The following is a 24187-nucleotide window of genomic DNA, read 5'->3' as shown; positions in this document are numbered from 1 at the left end:
CCCTTCCTTTTCCTCCTCTCCTCCTAGAACAAAAGGCCTACCTGGCTCTACCCTCAGAGTTCTACTGGAAAGACCTAGCCTCCCAGAACCTTCCAGCAAGCTGTGGAATCTTCCTCCCCTTACGCCCAGTATAAAGACAAGCCTCCAACTACCCTCTATGCAGATGTCATCTTTGCCCAGGTGGGTCTCTGTCTCCTCTTGGGGTATACTGCTGAACCCCGTTCAATAATGTGATGCTGAGTTACCTGTATTGTCTAGGATGGATTTCAAAGGCTATTTTGCTTAAATTCTCAATAGTCTTTTTCTAAGATTATACATATAATACTTACTAAGCTTTATTAGCGTTATTTGTGTACATATTCTTCTGTCTCTACATTGTGATCATTCTTTGTCTTACACATTCCTTCATAAAATCACTGTTGGCTTACAGAAAGCACTCAGTAAATATCTGCTGAGTTATTCTGAGCCCAGATTCCAGTGGAGGACAGAATCTGTGCTGCAATGATGGCTTTGGAATCCATTGAGTGTTACCTGCTACTAGAACCCTGGTTTTGTTGGAGGCAATGTGCTAAGCTAAAAACTGTATTTTCTAAACTCTTTGCACTTTGGGGTAGCCATAAAACATAGTCTGGCCAAGGAGATATAGGTAGACATTACCAGGTGAGGTTTCTAAGAAAGCTATTGTTCTCCTGAAAAAACGAAGATACATAATCAGCTGCCAGAAGCCTATGGCTCTTTGTTCTTCTCTTTCTTTTGTGTTCATTAAGATGCAGATTCAATGTCTGGAATGAGACAGCCATCCTGAGATCATGAGGATGACATGAACACACACTGAAGTCAGTAAGAGCTGTGTACCTTTCTGAGGTGCTGAACCAGCCTTCGGACTCCTTGTTAAATGAGAACATATAACTCATTTCATCACCACTGTAGCTGGTTTCTGTTGCCAAGAGCAGAATGCAATCCTTGACTTTGAAAGAATTAGTGCAGAATGCAATCCTTGACTTTGAAAGAATTAGTGCAGAATGCAATCCTTGACTTTGAAAGAATTAGTGCAATGAAACAAGGAGATCTGAGTTTAGCAGCCTCCCCAATACCTACTCTTAGCAATTAAGGAAAAATGAAAAAGAATATGAGTGATAAATGATAGGGTAAGGATGGCACCATCACATGACAGGAAAGAAAATAGTTACACCTACAATATGAGCTTCCTTTCCTTATGAAATGTTTTCCAGTGGCTAAGGCAGATCATCAAACTCAATGCTCATCTAATGACTATCATTCCCCATCTCATTTCCATTTCATTTGCTGTGGTGGAACAATAAAGTATATACTAACATTTCCAGAAATGATTTCTATTGAACACTTGTTCTGGGGATCTTAATAAATGTTACCCTAGAATTCTGTTGTCAAATAAGTTTTGGGAATTATGAGCTAAAGTTACATAGAATTCATTACTGCAGGACTTCTCAGAGCCTTTTAGTACTGTGAATCTCCAAAGGAAAGTTTTATAATAGGCTTTCTCAAAATTATTTGTCCAGAGGTCCTTTTCTTCCCAAAGCCGTGTAAGGAACTACCATTTAACAAAAATGCTTTTGAAAACACCAGGGTAACCTCAAAATGTAGCTACCATGTCTCAAGGAGCAGAATCCTGCTGACCTTTCTAGGTCTCTTATGTTAATACAAAGACATCTATCCAGGTTTCTGTTCATATGCTTGGGCCCTGCAATGTACAAGATATATGTTAGCACGGATCCTCTACCCTTGAATAGTGGATAGAAGCAGGCCGTTTTTATTTTCCCTTGACACAAATGCACATTTGGTTATTCAGGCGATACCCATTTTAAGGTGAGGCTTCACAGGAGAAATGAACGACAGATATGGAAAGTGCCCAAGAAGCAAAAAATAAATAATCAACAAGAAAGAGTGCGTCACATGAAATATTAAAAATATTACACTTATAAGTTATTATGCTATAAAAAAAGACACAATCTTACAGGTAACATACGTGCATATGAATACTCCCAGAATAAGTGTTCAGTAGAACCCATTTTTCGAAAGGGATTAGTGTATAATTTATCATTAACCACAGCCATTTTAAGAGAAATGGGAGTGGGAATGATACTCATTAGATGAACACTATTTCCCTTTAGTGAGTAGCCATTGCTGAGAATAAAATGACACTTTCAGTGTCTAAAGGCGTTACAGAGGGCACTCTATGATCTAAATGAGTTCTCTGTGAGGCTAAAGCAGCTGGATTCCAGGGCAGGGAAAGGCTTCCTCATTTTACTCAAATGCAGGGCAGGAGACTGGTTTTTCGGATGCATTCTCTATGAGGATAGCCTACAGATGACCTACATCTCCGAAACTCTAAGCATTCCTTGGCAGTGCAGTCACACAAGGCCTTGGCTCTTCAATGAAAGGAATAACATGTGCTTTAACGCTCTTAAGAGCTTCAGGAGAGATGAAGCTCCTAAATCCATAGCCCATTAGGCTGACTACATGTCTGTGTGAAGTCCCTGACAGGTCTGCTTAAGAGGATTATTAATGCTCCACCCAAACAAATCCAAATGGGAGGCCGAGAGAAAGCATAAGAAACATGTCAGAGATTTCTTTCATTTTAGCATTCAACTAGGTGCTGATTTCAAAGCTTAAAAAGCCATTTGTGGAGCTATCAGGCAGCACTTTCAGGTTATTATAATTTATATATTATATTATAATTTATATATTATAAATTATATATACAGCTTCCTATACATGGGGCACTATTCTAAGCACTTCACAAAAAGCAATGGATTTAATTTTCAAAACAAGCCTACTCATTGGGTGGTTTCCTCATGACAATTCACAGAAAGATCACATAGTTTACTATCCAAGAAAATGCAGTGTCTCCCTCTGGAAGCCCTCTTTCATCCCGAGGGTATGTTAGGCACCTGTCCCCTAGGGTGCCTCAGCACTCTGTGTTCCTGGGGCACTCATGGTATTAACACAACCATTCCCAACACCTTCCTTCTCCACGCCCCAGGACAGAGCCCCATCTTACCCATCTCAGGGTTCTTGTGCCTTGTAGTGTTCAATATATTTAGCTAAAATGAATCCAAAAAACGTAGGTCCAAATCTCTTATCTAAAATCCTTGGGGCCACATGCACCTTGAAATTCAGAGTATTTTGGATTTTAGGATGTCAGTTCGGTGTGCACACACGCTATGTAACCCATGGTGGGATCTTGAACAGCACCCCATAGTAAGACACAAAAGGCCACAAGAAGTGAGTAAACAAAGACAAATGGGGGTGAGGCTATCTTGACCTTATCTAGCTAAGGCGATTCTCCTTCCTTTAGCATCTGGAGTGAAGAGACTTAATGCTGTCCTCAAGTATGTGCTCAACAAAGGCAGCCGTCATGCTGTAATAAGTTGTCACTAACTTAGTGGCTTAAATTCACACAAATTTATTATCTAATAGTTACGGAGGTCAGAAGTCCAGAACCGCTCTCACTGGGCTAAATTCAAGATGCTGTCAGAGCTGTGTGCCTTCTGGAGGCTCTAGAGGAGAGGGTGTGTCCTTGCCTTTTCTAACTTCTTCAGCCTGCCCACACGCACTGGCTTGTGGCCCCTTCCTCCAACTTCAAGCAAGCAATGGCCAGTCAAGTCATTTTCAACCTGCATCACTCTGACTCTGGCTACCCTACCTCCCTATCTTGTTTGTAAGATATTTAGGATTAATATTAATCCTCTCGGGAAAAAAAGACAATTGTGATTACTGGGCCACCCTAGATTATCTCCCCTCTCAAAAATCCTTAACTTAATTATATCTGCAAAATTCCTTTGCCTTGTGAGGTAACAAATGCATGGGTTTGGGAATTAAATAATATAGGCATTATTCTACCTGTCCTAATGTCTCAATTCTTTTTGCATCCCCACATCCCCAGCATCTAATGCAGTGCCAGACATATAGTAGAAGCATAATATATGTTTGCTGGGCTTTTATTATGTGACTTAATGTCTCCAAGCATCAGTTTCTTTAGCTTTAAACAGAGATTAAGGCTGGGCATGGTGGTTTACGCCTGTAATCTTAGCACTCTGGGAGGCCAAGGTGGGTGGATTGCCTGAGCTCAGGAGTTTGAGACCAGCCTGAGCAAAAGTGAGACATCATCTCTAAAAAATAGGTAGGCATTGTGGTAGGTGCCTGTAGTCCCAGCTACTTGGGAGTCTGAGCAAGAGGATTTGAGCCCAAGAGTTTGAGGTTGCTGTGAGCTATGATCCCATGGCACTTTACCAGGGGCAACACAGTGAGACTCTGTCTTAAAAAAAATAAAAATACATAAATAAACAGGGATTAAAAATACCCATTATAAGTCTCACAGAATAAGTGAAAGTGATGTGAAAACTACAAAGAACCCTTAAAAAATGAAGATATCTCATGAACCAGCAGCAAAAAATACATCCATCCATTTGTGAAAGAGCTAGTATACAAACAAGAAGAGAGTAGGATGCTGAGAATTCTGCTCAACTTGACAAGTCATGATGGAAAAAAAAACAGTTAGTAGAAGATCTAAGCCATGTTATCATGTAGCCTCGAGGTAATCCAGTATGGGACACCACATGATTTCATGTCCAAATTTAAGAGGGCACTTTTAATATTTACTCTGGGACAAAAGTATCAAGCAGATGCTCCCAGGTGAGCACAATGCATGGCCACCCCCACGTGTAGCCCAGGAGTGGAGCCTGTGGTCTGGAGACCGACAGCTTGGTGACCTGGGCGCTTTATTTAACTGTACCCTGTCTTGGTTTTCTCATCTGTAAAATGGGAACAGACCTATGTCAAGATGCTGAGGTGAAGGTCAGATGAGTTACTGCATACAAAGCATTAAGAATAATGTCTGGCACTGGCAAGAGCTCAGTAAAAGTTAGTGACCATTCCACATCCAGGTCAGCCAAGCTCATATCCTCTAAATCCCCACAAGTTCACAGCACAGACCTTCCTGCGTTGCACCCCTCATCCAGCCGGCAGATAAAGGGTGTGCACAGCCCAGCACCTGTAAATGAACCTCTACGAAGGGTGACCATCTTTCCTTCAGAAGCTGCTCCCTCATGCTCCCACTGCTGCCTTCCCATCCTGGTTTCTGAGCTCATTGCGGAACGCAGAGCTGCGGTGCCAGTCTGGGATCCTGCAATGCCTTGTCAGGAAATACAGCAAAATCCTCTGCTGTCAGAACAGGAGACAGAATGACTGGAAGATTAACTCCCCAAAGTAGCTGTCTTTCCCAGCCAGGGTACTGTGGCCATCAGATAGAGGGCTGATGTTTTACTTCTAACGTTTAAGCTTTCGTATACTAGAATCGTAATGTGCTAACATCATCTCAAAATGCAAGCTGCACAAACATATTCCTAAACAAATTTCCTCTCGCCACATTCTGTCCCAAATCAAATTTCGAGTTAACATGGCTTGACGGAAAATGATTACAAGTACAGACTAAACTACTTTCTGCTGAACTTGGAATAAAGATAATGTTTATCTAGATTATAAAAACACTAGTTATAATAATATTTATTCAGGGCATACTATGTGCCAGGCATCATATTCTAAGCACACAGTAGGCACTGGGCCCACTGCAGGCACTCAAGGAAATGGCAAGACTCCAGTATAGCAGTTATTTGATAACTGCTACATTTTTCTAAAGTACTGATATTTAAACAGGATTAGCCTTACAAAGGGATTCAATGCAGATTTTCTTTTCCAAATAAGCTCCCTAAATTAAGGTAATTCGATTAAAAAAATTGTGATTTGCATTTACCTAAGACTGCATTATATAATGATGCATATGTGTTTGTATCCTTTTTTCTGTATTATCATGTTTAATTAACACACAATAATTGTATGTATTTATGTGGTACTTTATGATATATTTTGATACATGTACACAATGCGTTTTGATCAAATTGGAGTAGTACAGCATTACCTCAAACATTTGTCAGTACTTTGTGTTTGCTGGGCTTTTGTGTTGGGAACATTCAAAATCTGCTGTTCTAACTACTTGAAAATATACAATAAATTGTTGTAATTACAGTCATTCTACGGTGCTACTGAACACTAGAACTGACTCCTCTGTCTAGCTGTAATTTTGTGTCTGTTGCCCAATCTCTGGCCATCGTCTCCGTCCCCTCTTCCTTCCCAGCCTCTAATAATCACTACTGTACTCTCTACTTCTATGATATCAACATTTTTGGTTTCCACATATGACTCAGAAGAAGATGTTGTATTTATCTTTCTGTTATATCATTTTTAAGCAGGGTTGCACGATGTAGCTTTACTCAAATAAGCCTTAGGCAGGCTGTTCTGTTTCTTCAACATAGTTCACCAAAGCTACATAGACTTTGAACGACCTATGCATCAGAACCTCTGACCTCGTAGTGCAACAAGTCCCCACGACAAAGAAGCCGCCCCAGCCTTGCCAGCTCCAGCCCCCTTACTTGTTAATGTTGCTGCCTTCTTTCAGTCGCTCTCCCGCGGCTCCTGTTTTAGACACTCTCTCACTACCCGCCAGGTCTACCAAGCTGACCTTACTGACTTTCTCTCCCGAGTTCTAGTCGAAGGAAACAAGAGAGAAACAACAGAAATTAATGCAAAAACCCTCACAGTTATCTACATGTATGTCTGCCCTGTAATTGAGAGAGCAACTGAGTATCCCATCCCTCCCACTCCCAACACAAAAAACTTCTCATGATTTTAAATTGGCCAGAAGAGTTATATGAACTAGCCATTAGTTTCATAGTTAAAGTCTAAACGGGTGTGGAAATGCAGCATTCTGTTTTACAGCTGGGAAACAAGTATATCAGCTTTCCAGAATATAGTCAGAAAGCTGGAGATTTTATGTGCCTATAAGGAAATATTAGAACATGTGGATTTCTGCACATTCAGGTCCAATCTCTCTTCTTTTGGGAAGTATTCTTTGGGCTAAATGTTGTGGGGCTTTTTTTAGTATCACTGCAGACTTAGTTGTTTTTTGGTATACAAAGATGCATATTAAAAGCTGCCATGCTCATTAGGGAGTTTACTTGAGAAATCTAATTTTTAAAAAATTATATATAGGAAGAGCAGAGAGAGGGAAGGAGGGAGGGGGGTGGGACCTTGGTGTGTGCCACACCTTTTGGGGGCAAGACAAGATTGTAAGAGGGACTTTACCTAACAAATGCAATCAGTGTAACCTGGTTTCTTGTACCCTCAATGAATCCCAAACAATAAAAAAAAAAATTATATATAAAAGGAAGACTTAAAAACTTAAATGATTTAGGAAAAGTGGTTCAAGAGCCAACATAAAATTCTCAGCCATTGACTCCCACCATGAAACTTGTCACCCACATAGACAATCTGAGATCTTCTACTGTCCCCCAGGATCTCCCCAGAGTCCCCCAGGTGCCCAGTCCTCACCCCAGACTGAAGGTCATATAGCGTCTGGGTGATTATGATGTTGAACACAGCATGGGAGCGGCTGCTTTCTTCATTCATGTTGGTTGCAGCTACTGTCCGAGACTTATTTCCCTCAGACATCAGTGACTCGATATCCTAGAGGCAAAGCATAAGGAAAACACCATAAGCAGAAACACAAGATGGGCCCATACACCAGGGGTATGTTATTAATTAATGACGATTCCTCCGGCTCTTGGATCACCACCCTTTCATAAAAACCTCTTTGCCTTGCCTCCATTAAGCATGGTGTGAGCCTCCACCACTCTCCAAGTTTTCTAGTATATGAATGGTTTTCTTCCATTCTTTCCCTCTCCCAATTATCTTTTTTCTTTATTAAGACCCTTGGCTCAGCGTCTGTAGCTCAAGCAGCTAAAGTGCCAGCCACATACACCAGAGCTGGCGGGTTTGAATCCAACCTGGGCCCACCAAATAACGAGGATAACTACAACCAAAAAATAGCAGGGTGTTGTGGCGGGCACCTGTAGTCCCAGCTACTTGGGAGACTGAGGCAAGAGAATCACTTAAACGCAAGAGTTGGAGGTTGCTGTGAGCTGTGACGCCATGACACTCTACCAAGGGTGACAGCTTGAGACTCTGTCTCAAAAAAAAAAAAGACCATATTTTCTCCTTTCCTAGGGTAACTAATATTTGCTAAGCACTGCAGATAGTTAATAATAGCAGTCACCTTCTAACTCTCTCGTGCTAACCAACACACTTCTGCCTGCACATGTCTTCCTCCTCCAATGCTGCGGTTTTCCAAGGGTAAGAGACTTCCCTTATTCAGCTTTGTACACTAGCTCCCAGAACACCTGGCACCATGAACTCTTCTAAAATGTCTGCAGAATGAATCTTATGGAAGTATTTTCCTGATTTTACACATAAGAATGCTGAAGTTCATGGAGGTCAAATACCTTTACCCACGTCTAGGAAGAGGCGAAGCCGGGGTACAAATCAAGTGCTCCCTGCTCTTACTAGTAAGTGTCAACACTGACTTGAACTGCACTGAAGGAAGAACCAGGTGGTTCTGCAATGGTGCTGACTTAGCACCTAAAGAGCAGAAAGGTTTACATTCATTTCAGAATCTAAATGTTTTTAAGGGATGACTCTGCTCTATTTCTGATTTAATATTCTATACATGTTCCTTTAAACACTTGGAGAGAATGACCTCACAGATCAGTTCTAGTGTACTAAGACTGAGGTGATGATGGCCAGCCACATTCCACATATAGCAACAGAGAGTACAGGGGATTTTTTTTTTTTTTTTTTGAGACAGCACCTCAGGTTATCCCCCTGGGTTGAGTGCTCTAGCATCACAGCTTACAGCAACCTCCAACTTCTGGGCTTAAGCGATTCTCTTGCCTCAGCCTCCCAAGTAGCTGGGACTACAGGCACCTGACACAATGCCCCGCTATTTTTTGGTTGCAACCGTCATTGTTTGGCGGCCCGGGCTGGATTCGAACCTAGCAGCTCTGGTGTATATGGCTTGCACCTTAGCCACTTGAGCCACAGGTGCCAAGCCAGATTCTTTTGTTTATTCATTCATTCATACTCTTTTTTTTTTTTTGGAGACAGAGTCTTACTTTGTTGTCCTTAGTAGAGTGTTGCAGAGTCATAGCTTTCAGCAACCTCAAACTCTTGAGCTCAAGTTATTCTCTTGCCTCAGCCTCCAGAGTAGCTGGGACTATGGGTGCCCGCTGCAACACCTGGCTGTTTTTTAGAGACAGGGTCTTGCTGTTGCTCAGGCTGGTCTTGAACTTGTGAGCTCAAGCAATGCCACCCACCTTGGTTTCCCAGAGTGCTAGGATTGTTCACATTCTACAGCAACAAAGACAGTAGCTGTGTTATGAGATTTCCAAAGTAATGACTACAGAAATAAAGGCAAGAAAAGAATTAGACCTTCATAATGCTTTATGTCCTTTTAAATCAAGGAGTTAAGAAAAGGAAAATAGGCCAGTCAACAGAAAGGGGAGAGATTAAAAAAACAAAAACAAAAACAAAAACCAGAAGAGCCAGAAGAATGAAAGGTAACAGAAACCAAACCAGGAGACCCTGTCAAAACAAAGGGGTTGAATTAACTACCAAAGACTGTTTAAGACTATGGTATCTGTCTTAGACTCTAGACTTCTAGACTCTAAAAGGACATCACTGACAACCTTAGGGAGAACAGTTTCAACAGAGTGGTATCAGTGAAAATATGCAGCAGCCTCAATACATTAGGACTTTCAACCACACACAAAACCTTCACAACAAACCAGCATAAGTAGAAGCCCTATCTCTGTGTGGAGTGTCCTGCTACTGGGATTCCGTGGACAAGAATGGTATCAGTATGCTGTAAGGCATCCACCTAAAAATGTATTGAACATCACTTATACATTTTGATTTATAGCCATTTTTTTTTTAACAATTTAAAAAACTTACCTCAAAACTAGTGACAGCTAATTGAGATAAACCATCTACATATGGTCCCAAAACTTTATGCTCTCGAACTTTAAGAGACTGTCTGCTCCTATGGAAGAGAGGAAAAAGGAATGAATGAAGCAGACCAAACTTGAAAGCTTTTCTTTCTTTTTAGGTACTTAGTAACTAAGATTGTAATATCAAAAGAATTTTTTTAAATGACCAAAAAAAAAAAAAAAATTCTAAAGGTTACTTTATTTGGATTAGCAAAACAGCATTCCACATGAGGAATGTCTTTTATACTCTTATATCTATTTAAAGAAACCTGCTATTTTAAAAATCCTATTTCTAGTCCCAAGCTAAATGGAACATAGAACTATATTAGGCTAATTTGTTAGAATAGATGAACTTGTTTCACATGAAAAGGGGAAAAGATAACCTAAGAATAGGGAGAAAGGGGAAAGGGAGGGGAGGGAGGGGAGAGGGAGGCGGAAGAAGGGGGATTAATGGGATTACACCTGCGGTGCATCTTACAAGGGTATATGTGAATCCTAGTAAATGTGGAATGTAAAGGTCTTAGCAAAATAACTAAGAAAATGCTACAAAAGCTATGTTAACTAATGTGATGAAAATGTGTCAAACGATATATGAACCAAGTGTATGGTGCCCCATGATCATACTAATGTACACAGCTATGGTTTAATAAAAAAATAAAAATAAAAATAAAAAAAAAAGAAAAGGGGAAAAGGAAAAAGTGAAGCAAAGAATATGCAAGATCATATTTATCCTTAAGGTTATTTCATAAGCACATCTCAGCAAACAATGTCTTAAACTTTTTGAAATAATAGTGAAGAATATTAAAATGCTTTTAACTTTAATTTACTCCTTCAAGTTGCATTGATTTTTGCTGCTTTTATGATGACAACATTATTCAGAAAGTAAGATTATTGTATGGTGGGTAATATTTATTCTATATTTAGCACTGCCTCTGCTGGTGAAGATTTTAAGACTCTTTTGAATTTTTATTTATCTACTTACCTATCTATTTAGTCAGTCTCACTCTGTCACTTGGGCTACAGTGCCATGGCATCAGCTCAGCTCACAGCAACCTCAAACTCCTGGGTTCAAGCCATGCTTTTGCCTTAGCCTTCCCAGTAGTTGGGACTACAGGTGCCTGCCATCACACCAGGCTAATTTTTCTGTTTTCAGTAGACACCCCCTCTCAGAGATGGGGTCTTGCTCTTGCTCAGGCTGACCTCGTATGCCTGAGCTCAAGTGATCCTCCCACCTTGGCCTCCCAAGATGCTAGGATTGTAGGCATGAGCCACTATCAGGCCCTCTTTTGAATTTTTTTTTTTTTGTAGAGACAGAGTCTCACTTTACTGCCCTCAGTAGAGTGCCGTGGCGTCACACAGCTCACAGCAACCTCCAGCTCTTGGGCTTACGTGATTCTCTTGCCTCAGCCTCCCGAGTAGCTGGGACTACAGGCGCCAGCCACAATGCCCGGCTACCTCTTTTGAATTTTTAAATGAGAAACCTGGTTTGGAACCTATTTGAAGAGCTTATCAGCCAACAGTTGAGACAAAAAGCAAGGCTGTATAAATTCTGACCATATTGTATACTTACTTTTTGAATTAAGAGCCAATGGTTGGCATTACTCCAGTGTGGAAGAAAACAAACTAAGAATCACCGAGTGCTTCCCGATGTCATAGCTTTGTTCCCCAAGCAGTTTTCCCTTTTAATGTCACAAGACCCCTTCAAAGTAGGTTTTTCTAACTTTAAGCATGAAGAATTCAATGCGTCAATGAGCAATTCTGTAGTACTTTAAACAGGGGCAAGCTACAGTGCACACCCTCAAGAGAGCTATGTTTATGCGCATGATCCAGCCTTCAGCTCGCTCTGTTTGCACAACCAGAGGTTCTGTAATGCTATTCAGAAGCAAGAAGTAAATCTAGCATAATACCAAGTACTTATGATGGTGCTTGACATCTGGAATTCCTGTATACTGCTGCTGAGAATGCAAACTGGTACAATCACTTTGGAAAATAGTTTGCACTCATATTTAATAAAGTTGGAGATTTATTATTGTGTGACTCGCAATTCCATTCCTTGATGTATTCCCCTTCCTGCACCTATGTGCTGGGAGACCTGTGTAAAAATTTTCAGAGTTGTATGGTAATGATAAAAAGCAGAAACTACACCAATAACAAGGAAAGGAGTAAAATATGATACATGGGTCATTATATAAGTTTTGAGATACACAAAAATCAGGAAACATAAAATTTGCAAGGACAGAAACAAATGCAGCCCTCCCAACAGCACTGATAAGCTGAGCAAATCGAAACTTGCACAGGTAAATGAGAAAGGATGCTATCGACTATGCTCCTCAGAAGTGAAATACTGAACTATTACACAGTCTGTCTTAAAACTTGCATAGTAACCTTGGTATAATCATACAATGGATGCCAAATAGCAGTAAAAACCAATGCCTTAGTACTTCAGAAATAAGAATAAATAAATCACTGGGGAAGGGAGAAAGCAAATCACCAAAGAACACATGTATTATAATGACGCACAAAGTTAAAAATTGTGCAAAATTATGTATAAGTGCCACGGAGGAGGAAGAGAATGATAAACACAGAATTCACAGGAGCAGTTACCTTGGGAAGGGTAGCGAATGGAATGGGATACAAAAGGAACATATCCCTTCATTTTGAAGGGGCTTCAAAAATACTGGTCATGTCCCATTTACTAAGCCAAGTGGTTAGTAGGCACTTGTCGATTTCATTATTCTTTATCCTTTACAGGTGTTATAAACGTTCTTCTCTATGCATTAAATAGTTACTAGCTTCTTAAAGTAAATATAAACATTTCTATGACTGGGCTACTTCTTTGCCACCCACAGTTTTGATGATTTCATCTAAGATCTATGGACTATTGCATATTACATAGCTGCTAAAAGAATTTTTTTTTTTTTTTGAGACAGAGTCTCACTATGTTGCTCTGGGTAGAGTGCCATAGCGTCACAGCTCACAGCAACCTCAAACTCTTGGGCTTAAGTGGTTCTCTTGCCTCAGTCTCCCAAGTAGCTGGGACTAGAGGTGTCTGCCACAATACCCGGCTATGTTACAGTTGTCACTGTTGTTTAGTAGGCCTGTTGTTTAGCAGGCCTTGGCCAGGTTCGAACCCACCAGCCCTGGTATATGTGGCTGGCTCCCTAACCACTGAGCAACTGGCATTGAGCCTGCTAAAAGAATTTTAAAATAATTTTTAATGACAAGAGAAACCATTTATTATATTACATGAAAAATTCAAGATGGTGAATTATATTTTTAGAGGAATACCTCAAAATGCACACATGCATATAGATCTGAAACAGAATCAAAATGCACCAAATTTTTAACAAAGGTAACTTTTAAATAGTGAGATTATAGCTCATTTTTATTTCTTTTTACACTTACCTATTTTCTAATTTTCTATAAATATAATTATTTTTAAATTGGCACAGAATTTTTTTAACTGAAAGAAAAATGGCCCTACTTATGCTACGAATCAAACTCATCTAGTCCTTATTATCTAGTTTTTTTTTTTTTGAGACAGAGTCTCACTATGTCGCTCTTGGTAGAGTGCCATGGCATCACAGCTCACCACAACCTCCAGCTCTTGGGCTTAGGTGATTCTCTTGCCTCAGCCTCCCAAGTAGCTGGGACCACAGGTGCCCACCACAACACCTGGCTATTTTTTGTTTTTGTTGTTGTTGTTGCAGTTTGGCCAGGGCCGGGTTTGAAATTGCCACCCTCAGTATATGGGGCCGGCACCCTACTCGCCGCCCTATTACCTAGTTTATTTTATTTTATTATTATTATTTTTTTTATTGTTGGGGATTAATTGAGGATACAAGAAACCAGGTTACACTGATTGCATTTGTTAGGCAAAGTCCCTCTTGCAATCATATCTTGCCCCCAAAAGGTGTGGCACACACCAAGGCCCCCCCACTTTCCCTCCCTCTGCTCTTCCTTTCCCCACCCCTCCTTCCTTTCTCTCTCTACTCTCCACTTCCCCCACCCCACTGCATCCTTAATTGTCATTAATTGTCCTCATATCAAAATTGAGTACATAGGATTCATGCTTCACCATTCTTGTGATGCTTTGCTAAGAATAATGTGTTCCACTTCCATCCAGGTTAATACAAAGGATGTAAAGTCTCCATTTTTTTAATGACTGAATAGTATTCCATGGTGTAAAAAAAAACAGTTGCCTGGGTTTCACCTTGAGTCTACTGAATCAGTCTCTGTGGCTGGGCTTTCAATAGTCACTGTAGTGGATCCTTAGAAAGTTCTCCACTAGACTCCAGTACCCAACCAGGCAATGCAACTACTTGCCTAGGATGACTTGCTTCAATCCCTTAACCAGTTTACCTTCAACAAAGAGGTGCTGCTTCTCAATATAAATGGAAGAACCATTGTGTTATTCATGACTTAATTTTTATGAATAGTTCAGGATGGCAAAAAATAATACCAATGGTAAAAACATCTTTTCAAAGGGTACACATAAGACACTTTATACATGAACGTAGGATAAAGTGTACATATGCTGGGTGTATATACTGATAGGCTTAGAGAACTGATGCTTGCTTAGTCAATGAACTCAAACCAGACTAATGACCAACAGATCAAATACATACATTCACTTAAAATGTCAAGTTTAGGATCATTTAAAATTATTACCCTTATTATTTACAAGCTTCATTTCAGTCACTAACTTACCCTTTGGGGTCTAAAAGATCTCGAACTTTCTCATTATAAATTTCCATATAGGACACTTCGACTTTAAAGGTCTGTGATTCATTTTGCTCCAAAGAGATCCTTTTAAATAAAGCACAGCAGAGCCTTGGAATAAGGCCCAGCTGCTCAGCATGGCCCATCATGGAGAAGGATTTTCCTGAACCTGGAGAAAAGCAAGCAAAAAGAGGAAAATAATAGAAGGGGAAGCAAAATATAGATATCAGCCAAGGCCACATAGCAAAAGTGTGGGAAATGTGGCCTCAAACTCAGCCCTCAGAGGCAGCCTGGGACACCAAAACTACTGTGCTTTCCATGACACTCAAGGCCTCCAGGGTGACTCTCACTGCATGGGCGGAGCAGCAACTCATTTACAGATGAATGTGTATGAATGCAACCATGAAAAATACATAATCTCTAAAAGTATGCAGAGTAAAATCCCAACCATACATTATTGAGTAACATTATCTTACTGCTGTATATATTAAACCTATTCTCTCATCTGAGTCTCCTAGTTCTGCTGTGGTGTGGTATTAGACAGCACTTTTATGATTTATTTATTTCTATCTTACAGTTGAAAAAACAGTGGTTCAGAGTGTTAACAGCTAAGCCACTAAAATGTTTTTGTTTTGCTTATTTCAACCAACTACTTCAGAAGCCTAGATTTAATAATCTATTATCACTTTGTATTCTGATAAAAAGCCTCAGTATAGGATGATACTAAGTGCTTTTCTATAGTTTTTAGCATTTGATAGCTGAGAGTATTCCAGTTCAAAGACAGGTTAAAACATTTACATAGAAACATAACAGTTAATAGTTTTAAACTAGCTTTGCTTATTTATACTGAAATTACTCAATTACCAAAACTCTTGCACCTTCAAAAAGAGGGTTTTCTTTTGATCATCTAATTCACACAGAAATGTCAGAAGCATTTTTCTGTTGCTTCTCAAAGATTTTCTCTTTTTAAGTTTTAAGAAATGCATATTTTGGCAGGGTATGGTGGCTCATGCCTATAATCCTAACACTCTGGGAGGCCGAGGCTGGAGGATCCCTTAAGCTTAGGAGTTTGAGAACAGCCTGAGCAAGAACCAGATGCCATCTCTACTAAAAATAGAAAAAACAAATTAAAAACTAAAAAATAGGAATACTTTATCTTGATATATTTGTACGGCACCTGTGGCTCAGTGAGTAGGGTGCCGGCCCCATATACCCAACGGTGGTGGGTTTGAACCGGGCCCCAGCCAAACTGAGCAAAAAAAATAGCCGGGTATTATGGCGGGCGCCTATAGTCCCAGCTACTGGGGAGGCTGAGTCAGGCAAATCGCCTAAGCCCAAGAGCTAGAAGTTGTTGTGAGCTGTGATGCCACAGCGCTCTACCCAGGGTGACAAAGTAAAACTCTGTCTCTATAAATAAATAAATAAATAAATGAATAAATAAAAATAAAAATAGAAAAAAATTAGCCAGGTGTTGTGGCAGGTGCCTATAGTCCCAGCTACTAGGGAGGCTGAGGCAGGAGGATCACTTGAACACAGGAGTTTGAGGTTGCTATAAGCTAGGCTGACACCAGTGGCACTCTAGCCTAGGCAACAGAGTAAGACTCTGTCTCAAAAAAGCAAAACAAAACAAAACAAAAACAACAAAAAGAAAACTACTGTGGCCCCAAAGGTGGGGGAGAAGAATGCAGAATGTATATTTAATATCATTGACTATAAATAAAATCAACTTCTTACCTGTTTGTCCATATGCAAAAATACAAGCATTATACCCCTGAAAGGCTTTTTCAAGAATTCCTTCCCCAAGGCACTTGAAAACCACTTCTTGACCTAAGGCGGGGAAAAAAAACCCCCACAAATTAAAAACTAAAAAACAGGAATACTTTTTCTTGATATATTTGTACTAGTAACATTATCCCAAGCCAAAATAATGCTAAAAGTGTACTAATTGTCCACTATAAACAAAGCTATGTATAAAAAGCTCAATATATGCAATTTCATTTACATTTCTAAATTGCAGTTTAGATACTCAGTGCCTGGGTAAATTATTCTAAGACATTTCTTTAGGCATTAAAGTTTCCTTTCCCTTTTCAGTGGGCCATATGGAAACATCAGTCAAATTTGGTTAGGTTTCTTCTCATGACTTACCATCTAAAATGTCATTAAACACGAAGTGTCTTATCTCCCCATCTGGATTTGGAACTTCCAATGAGCAAGGACTACACACCTTGGTACTCCCCACAGCCCCAAGCATGGTACTTTAGACTGCCATGTGCCAAAGAGTGATGGGCTTCAGCTGCTGTTTGTAGATTTGCAGGCAGCCTCACCTGCATTTCCACACTGCCTTCGGGACAAGTCCCCTCATGAATCTCTGCATCACGTTGTAGCTCTTGCCAGCATTCTGTCAGGTACTCAACTATGCTAAGTCAGGCTGTGACAATCTTTTTCAGCACTTAAAAGCATTTATTGCCCTTTGAAATTGGTGACTTTCTAACAATTATTCCTCATCATTAAGAGAATTAAAATGATTTTCTCTTTCTTTTATGCTCTACAGTTCTTAGAACATTCACTATTACAGTATCTGCAAAAACTAATGGCTTAAGTACCCATTTCCTCTACTTCAGTGAGAGCCTCCTGATATCAGAGGCTATAATCTGTTTATTTTTGTAATCCTAGCACTTTACGTACAAAATGCTTAATAAATGTTTGTTGAAATGATGATTCAGTTTAACCTGGTGTTTCCTTTTCATATTTGAAGGTAATGTAATATAATGTAACCTTTGTCCTTTATGTTTTTCTGTTATGCCACATTGGGTCTGATTTTAGAAGTCCCTTGTTATACCATCATACATCACGATTGCGGACTGGGACTCAAAAGTGTGTCAACACAAAATAAGGGACAATATTTTCAACAACTAGGCTGGCAAAAAATAAAATTTAGACAATATAAAATCTTGTTGGATTGACAAAAAGGTATTTTTACAAGCTGCAGGTAGGAGAATAAATGAATAGAGCCAGTATGATAGAAAACTTGATGGCATCTATAAAAGGGAATTTGTAGCTCAGCACCTGTAGCTCAGCAGCTAGGGCGCTGGCCACATACACCGGAGCTGGTGGGTTCGAACCCAGCCTGCGCCTGCCAAACAACGATGACAACTGCAACCAAAAAACAGCTGGGCGTTGTGGCGGGCACTTGTAGTCCCAGCTACTTGGGAGGCTGAGGCAAGGGAATTGCTTAAGCCCAAGAGCTGGAGGTTGCTGTGAGCTGTGACACCACGGCACTCTGCTGGAGGGCGACGTAGTGAGACTCTGTCTCAAAAAAAAAAGGAATATGCCCATACTCTCCAACCCACTGTGAGGCATCCACTTTAGAGACACAATCCTACAAAGGGCCTTGTCCAGGGATGTTCATGACAGTGCTATTTATAAAACCATAAAATGGTATCGAATTGAATGCCCATTAGGATGAGAATGGATAAGTAAAATGTGACTATTTTTATATGATAGAATACAACATTTGATACAACCAAAATAAAAATAAAACACCTATGTGTTAAAAGACATTAAAATTAAAAAACATGGTTGAGTTAAAAAAAAAGCCATTTTTAGAACTGCACATAGTATAATGTTAAAACTTATGTCAAATTGTGTGTGTGTGACAGAAAGATCAATTGATCTATGGATGCTAAAATATAAAAATGGATTAGAAAAAATATACTGTATTTATATAACTTTATTCCTTTATTGCTAACTTCTACCATCCAGCACAGAGGGCCTGGTACCTAGTGATACTAAACATATGTTGGAGGAATGTGTGGATTCTTTACCGGGTGTAACCATAAGATCCTTTTCCAAACCCACAGGTTTGTTGTGAAAACCACCTAAAGGGATGCCTATGTGTTTGTGCGCACACACACACTCTGAAAAGAATAGGGTATTGTCAAAATTATTTATCTACTACACACACACTTTAAAAATTGCTTTTATGTTACAGTCAAGTAGGACAGTCTTATGCTTACTAAGAAATTACCTGACTGCCCTAGCATGTGATCTTTCATACACATCAGTATTTTCTCATACATTCTCTCAAAGGGCCTTCCCTTATTCCACAAAAATTCCCTGAAATTAAATGTAGCCTGTGCTCAGGCTTGTTAGAATTGCCTGTGGTCCTCACACGTACCCAAGTGCCATCTGAAGGCATTCTAAAAGCAAAACTTTCTTGGCAGAAGCAGTAGAATGGAACAATCTTGTTTGACTTTCCACACTGGATATCCAGCCCCCAGGCAGGGGGTGGGATGAGGGTAGGGATGAGAGACTTTAAGAGTTAGTTGGGTCAAACATCCTGACCATAATTCAAGATTCCAATTCATATTTAGTAACTTGAAAAAAAGCAACAACTTGAATTGATGAAAGGACTCAATTGCAGAGTCCTAGTAGAGCCTGAAGTCATTAACCAATCAAGTATTTAGCTGGGCACAGTAGCTCACGCCTGTAATCCTAACCCTCTGGGAGGCTGAGGTGGGTGGATTGCTTGAGCCCAGGAGTTTGAAACCACCCTGACCAAGAGTGAGACCCCCACCTCTAAAAAATAAAATAGTGGGGCGTTGTGGCAGGAGCCTATAATCCCAGATATTAGGGAGGCTGAGGTAAGACAATCACTTGAGTCTAAAGAGTTTGAGGAGCTAGAACATCATGGCACTCAACCCCTGGGTGACTGAGTGAGACTCTGTCTCAAAAAAAAAAAAAAAAAAAAAAAAAAGAGTTTATACCTATTCCTATATCAGGTATTGAAATGTAATTCTTCTGTTTTCTGCCCCTAATGCTGAGTAGGCCGAAATTATTCCTTTCTCAATGTCTTTGAAGAGCAAATTACAACGTGTCTTGTTCCTTGGTAGGCATGGTCTTTTAAGCTAACAGTTATTCTTTGGATAAAACAATAATAATGCTATGGAGCTACATGAAATAGGTTTACAAGGGGGAAAGAAAGTATACCAGGATACACATAAAATTGTATGAAAAATGAATCAAGTAATCAGAGAACTCCCTAGCATATAAAAATATGAGTAAACTTCAGGTTAGCATATGTCCAAATACTGCAAATACTAAGGAGAAGGCGGAAAATTAATTTTTATGAACTGTCCTATTGGCAATGCACTTTACATATTTTATGTATCATTCAATCCTCACAATACCCAAGAAGGGTAGATATAAATTATGATCAATAAAGTAACTAGGTCTCATAAAGATTAAGTCATTTGCCCAAGATCTCATCACTCGTGAGAGGCAGGACCCAGGTTTGCCTGTGCTGACCCCTAACTCTTAAGGCTGATGTCCATCCCTCATGAGTAACTCCTGCTGCACGACACTGGGAATCAGCAGCTCCTACCTCTCACCTCCACGGTATCTTTTACAGACTGCCAGAACTTTTTCACATTTTCCTCTACCGCTGGATTGTAAGCACCTTGGAAAGACAGGTAGCTGCATCATTTTTTTTTTTTTTTTTTTTTGCAGTTTCTGGCCGGGGCTCGGCTTGAACCGCCACCTCTGGCATATGGGGCCGGAGCCCTACTCCTTTGAGCCACAGTCGCTGCCCTCAGGTAGCTGCATCTTAGCAGAGTATCTGGCACACAGCAGGCATTCCTATTTACTGAATTATTCCTGTGTTGACTTCACTGCTCTCAGACTAACATATTTTTAATTGAGGGTTCCTTTCTTCATTAGTAATGATAAAGCTTATTCAACTTAAAAAGAAATGCTTAATTGTATTAGTTTACACTTTGGTCAAAATATGACTGTGTTTGAAATTCTAATGAATCCCTAGGGACTACAGTAGCCCTTTATTAAATAAGCCACCCGGGTATGAATAGTATGTATGTACTAACTGGACAATTCTGATAAAAATTACAGATCACACTTTTACAGATACTCACAGTAACCTCCTGGGCATTGTAACAAATTATATGTGACCAAAAAATAAAGGTAATCTCTCTGATTTCTGCTAAGTAAGCACATAGGATTTTAGAAAACAGTGACGTTCTAGTTACAGTTAGGCTTGGCAGATAGAATATAATTCAAATTTACCATATTTGATAAAGTTTTCTTCATAACTGGGAAAGAAAAATAATCTAAGAAATGAATATAAAAAATAAAAAACTATTACACTGTGTTTCTGAAAATATGTTTTTCTTTTTTCCATGTATTTTTACAAATCTAAGCAAAACTGCATTCTGGAGAGAATGGAATACATTTTACCACTGTGGCTTCATGTCTCAAAGGAAATTCATTCTCTTTTAAGACAAGAAATAATGAACATTTTTCCATCACTACAAATTATACACAAGTGTGAGCATTCTGAACAGGTGCTCAGCTTTCCATTGTACGCATAACTGATGCAATCAGCTCCCTACTGTGGACATTTAGATTCTTTTCTCTAATTTTTTTGCAATATTTATCCTTACATGTTTATCTCTGTGCACTTTCCTACTGGCTTTACTAGGCAAAACTCCAAAAAAATCAAATTGCTAAGTCAGTTAGCAATGCACTGAGTCCCAACAAGTTCAACAACACATCCTGTGATAATTCTTCTTAGTCTTAACTAAGTGGATAGGGAAAAAAAAAGCCTCCTGTTTAGATACTTTTCATTTCTTTTACTGCCCATTGGTATTAATTCTTTAGTAAATTGCCTGTTTAAGTCACATGCTTATTTTCTAAATCAGCTGGCTCAGCTATTGGTTTTTTTCTTACTAATTTTAGATTGCTCACTATATATTAAGGATATTAAGCTTTGGTTTACCATGTATGTTGTAAATATTTTTTTCCCAGTCTGTCATTTCCCTTTCACTCTTTTTTTTTTTTTGAGACAGAGCCTCAAGCTGTAGCCCTGGATAGCGTGCTGTGGCATCCCAGCTCACAGAAACCTCCAACTCCTGGTGTCAAGCAATTCTCCTGCCTCAGCCTCCCAAGTAGCTGGGACTACAGGCGCCTGCCACAGTGCCCGGCTATTTTTTGGTTGCAGCTGTCATTGTTTGGCAGCCCGGGCTGGATTCGAACCTGCCAGCTCAGGTGTATGTGGCTGGAGCCTTAGCCTCTTGAGGCACAGGCACCGAGCTTTCCCTTTCAGTCTTAAGTTGTTATTTGTCACATAAAAAATTTTGGAATTCAGGCTTGGCGCCTGTAGCTCAACCAGCTAATGCGCCAGCCACATACACCAGAGCTGGTGGGTTGGAATCCAGCCCAGGCCTGCCACAACAACGACAACTATAACCAAAAACTAGCTGGGCGTTGTGGCAGGCGCCTATAAGTCCCAGCTACTCAGGCGACAGCTTGAGGCTCTATCTCAAAAAAAAGAAAAAAAAATTTTTTTTTTGGAATTTCATATTCAAATACTTTCTCTTGTCCTTTATGATTTTTGCCTATGATATAGGTTATTTTTCTAAAATCCCTTTCCATCACCCAAATTATATAGAATTCACGAATTCTTTCTTCTAGCTTTTTTGTTTTTTACAATTTTATTTTCAAACTTAAGCTCTATTTATTCCTTACCAGCTGCACGATGTTGTGCAAATTCTGTTTCTTGTAGGCTTTGTTTGTTCCTCTTAATTCTTCATTCTTCTGGGGCAGTGCTGTGGCTCAGTGGGTAGGGTGCCGGCCCTATATGCAGAGGGTGGCGAGTTTGAACCTGGCCCTGGCCAAACTGCAACAAAAAATAGCCGGGTGCCAGTAGTCCCAGCTACTCAGGAGGCTGAGGCAAGAGAATTGCCTAAGCCAGGATTTGGAGGTTGCTGTAAGCTGTGACGCCACAGCACCCTACTGAGGGCAACAAAGCGAGATTCTGTCTCTAAAAAAATTCTTTACTTCTTTTTCTTTTCCTTCTTTCTTAGAAGAGGTGAGAAAGACCAGTTCTTTACTTTTGACCAAGTTAACTACAAAGCGTTGTATTCAAGTTGTGAAATTCTTTTGCCTGATTTAGTCTATTCTTAAAGATTTCCAGTTTTTTATATTTTCTTAAAAGAATATTTCATTTCCATAAGTTCTATTTGTTTTGTTTTTTTTTAATTAATTTACTTTTATTGTTAAATCATAGCTGTGTACATTAGTGCAATCAAGGGGTACAATGTGCGGGTTTCATAGACAATCTGAAATATTCTCATCAAACTGTTCAATGTAGCCTTCATGGCATTTTCTTAGTTACTGTATGTAGGCATTTGTATTCTGCATTTAGTAAGTTTCGCCTAAACCCATTCTAAGATGCACCATAGATGTGGCCCCACTCCATTACCTAACCTCCACCAAAACCTCCCCCCATCTTTTCCCCTTCCTTGGCCCTTTCCCCATAGTCTTGTGATATAGTTGGGTTATAGCTTTCATGTGAAAGCTATAATTTAGCTTCATAGAAGAGCTGAGTACATTGGATACTTTTTCATCCATTCCTGAGATAACTTTGCTAAGAAGACTATGTTCCAGCTCCATCCACATAAACGTGAAAGAGGTAAAGTCTCCATCTTTCTTTAAGGCTGCATAATATTCCATGGTACACATGTACCACAATTTGCTAGGCCATTTGTGGGTCGATGGACACTTGGGCTTCTTCCATGACTTAGCAATTATGAGTTGGGCTGCAATAAACATTCTGGTACAGATGTCTTTGTTATATTGTGACTTTTGGTCTTCTGGGTATAAACCTAGTAAAGGAATTATAGGATAGTATGGCAGGTCTATTTTTAGGTCTCTAAGTATTCTCCAAACATCCGTCCAGAAGGAACGTATTAGTGTGCATTCCCAACAGCAGTGTAGAAGTGTGCCCTTTTCTCCACATCCACGCCAACATCTCTGGTTTTGGGATTTTGTTATGTGGGCTACTCTTACTGGGGTTAGGTGATATCTCAAAGTAGTTTTGATTTGCATTTCTCTGATAATTAAGGATGATGAGTTTTTTTAATGTGTTTGTAGATTGTGTGTCTGTCCTCTTTAAAGAAGTTTCTCTTCAAGTCCCTTGCCCACCCTGAGATGGGGTCACGTGTTCTTTTCTTGCTAATACGTTTGAGTTCTCTATAGATTCTGGTTATTAGACCTTTATCCGAGGTATAACCTGCAAATATTTTCTCCCATTCTGAGGGCTGTCTGCTTGCTTTACTTACTATGTTCTTGGCTGTGCAGAAGCTTTTTAGTTTGGTCAGGTCCCAGTAGTGTATTTTTGATACTGTTTCAATTGCCTGGGGAGTCCTCCTCATAAAATATTCACCCAGGCCGATTCCTTCAAGAGTTTTCCCTGCACTTTCTTCAAGTATTTTTATAGTTTCATGTCTTAAGTTTAAATATTTTATCCAGTGAGAGTCTATCTTAGTTAATGGTGAAAGGTGTGGGTCCAGTTTCAATCTTCTACAGGTTGCCAGCCAGTTTACCCAGCACCATTTGTTAAATAGGGAATCTTTTCCCCACTGAATGTTTTTAATTGGCTTGTCAAAGATCAAATAACGGTAAGTAGCTGGATCCATCTCTTGGTTCTCTATTCTGTTCCAGACATGTACTTCTCTGCTTTTGTGCCAGTACCA

The 24187-nt window shown here is 39.7% G+C and overlaps 1 protein-coding gene across 6 annotated transcripts in view; it reads right to left on the bottom strand.

The window, feature by feature from the left end:
• The window catches only part of KIF13A (kinesin family member 13A), a 234457-nt gene that overhangs the window by 83585 nt on the left and 126685 nt on the right, over nt 1-24187 (bottom strand). For all 6 annotated transcript variants that reach the window (XM_053603550.1, XM_053603551.1, XM_053603552.1 and 3 more), the window contains exons 5-9: nt 16374-16466; nt 14628-14808; nt 9883-9970; nt 7426-7560; nt 6468-6580 (exon numbers count right to left, since the gene is read on the bottom strand). In XM_053603550.1, coding sequence (XP_053459525.1) covers nt 6468-6580; nt 7426-7560; nt 9883-9970; nt 14628-14808; nt 16374-16466 — 610 coding nt within the window. The remainder of the gene's footprint in view (nt 1-6467; nt 6581-7425; nt 7561-9882; nt 9971-14627; nt 14809-16373; nt 16467-24187) is intronic.

The sequence above is a fragment of the Nycticebus coucang genome, chromosome 9, assembly GCF_027406575.1.
Source record: "Nycticebus coucang isolate mNycCou1 chromosome 9, mNycCou1.pri, whole genome shotgun sequence".
In the NCBI taxonomy this organism is placed as follows: Eukaryota; Metazoa; Chordata; class Mammalia; order Primates; family Lorisidae; genus Nycticebus; species Nycticebus coucang.
Note: the sequence above shows the minus strand (reverse complement) of the source record. Positions and strands in the feature narration are given on the sequence as shown.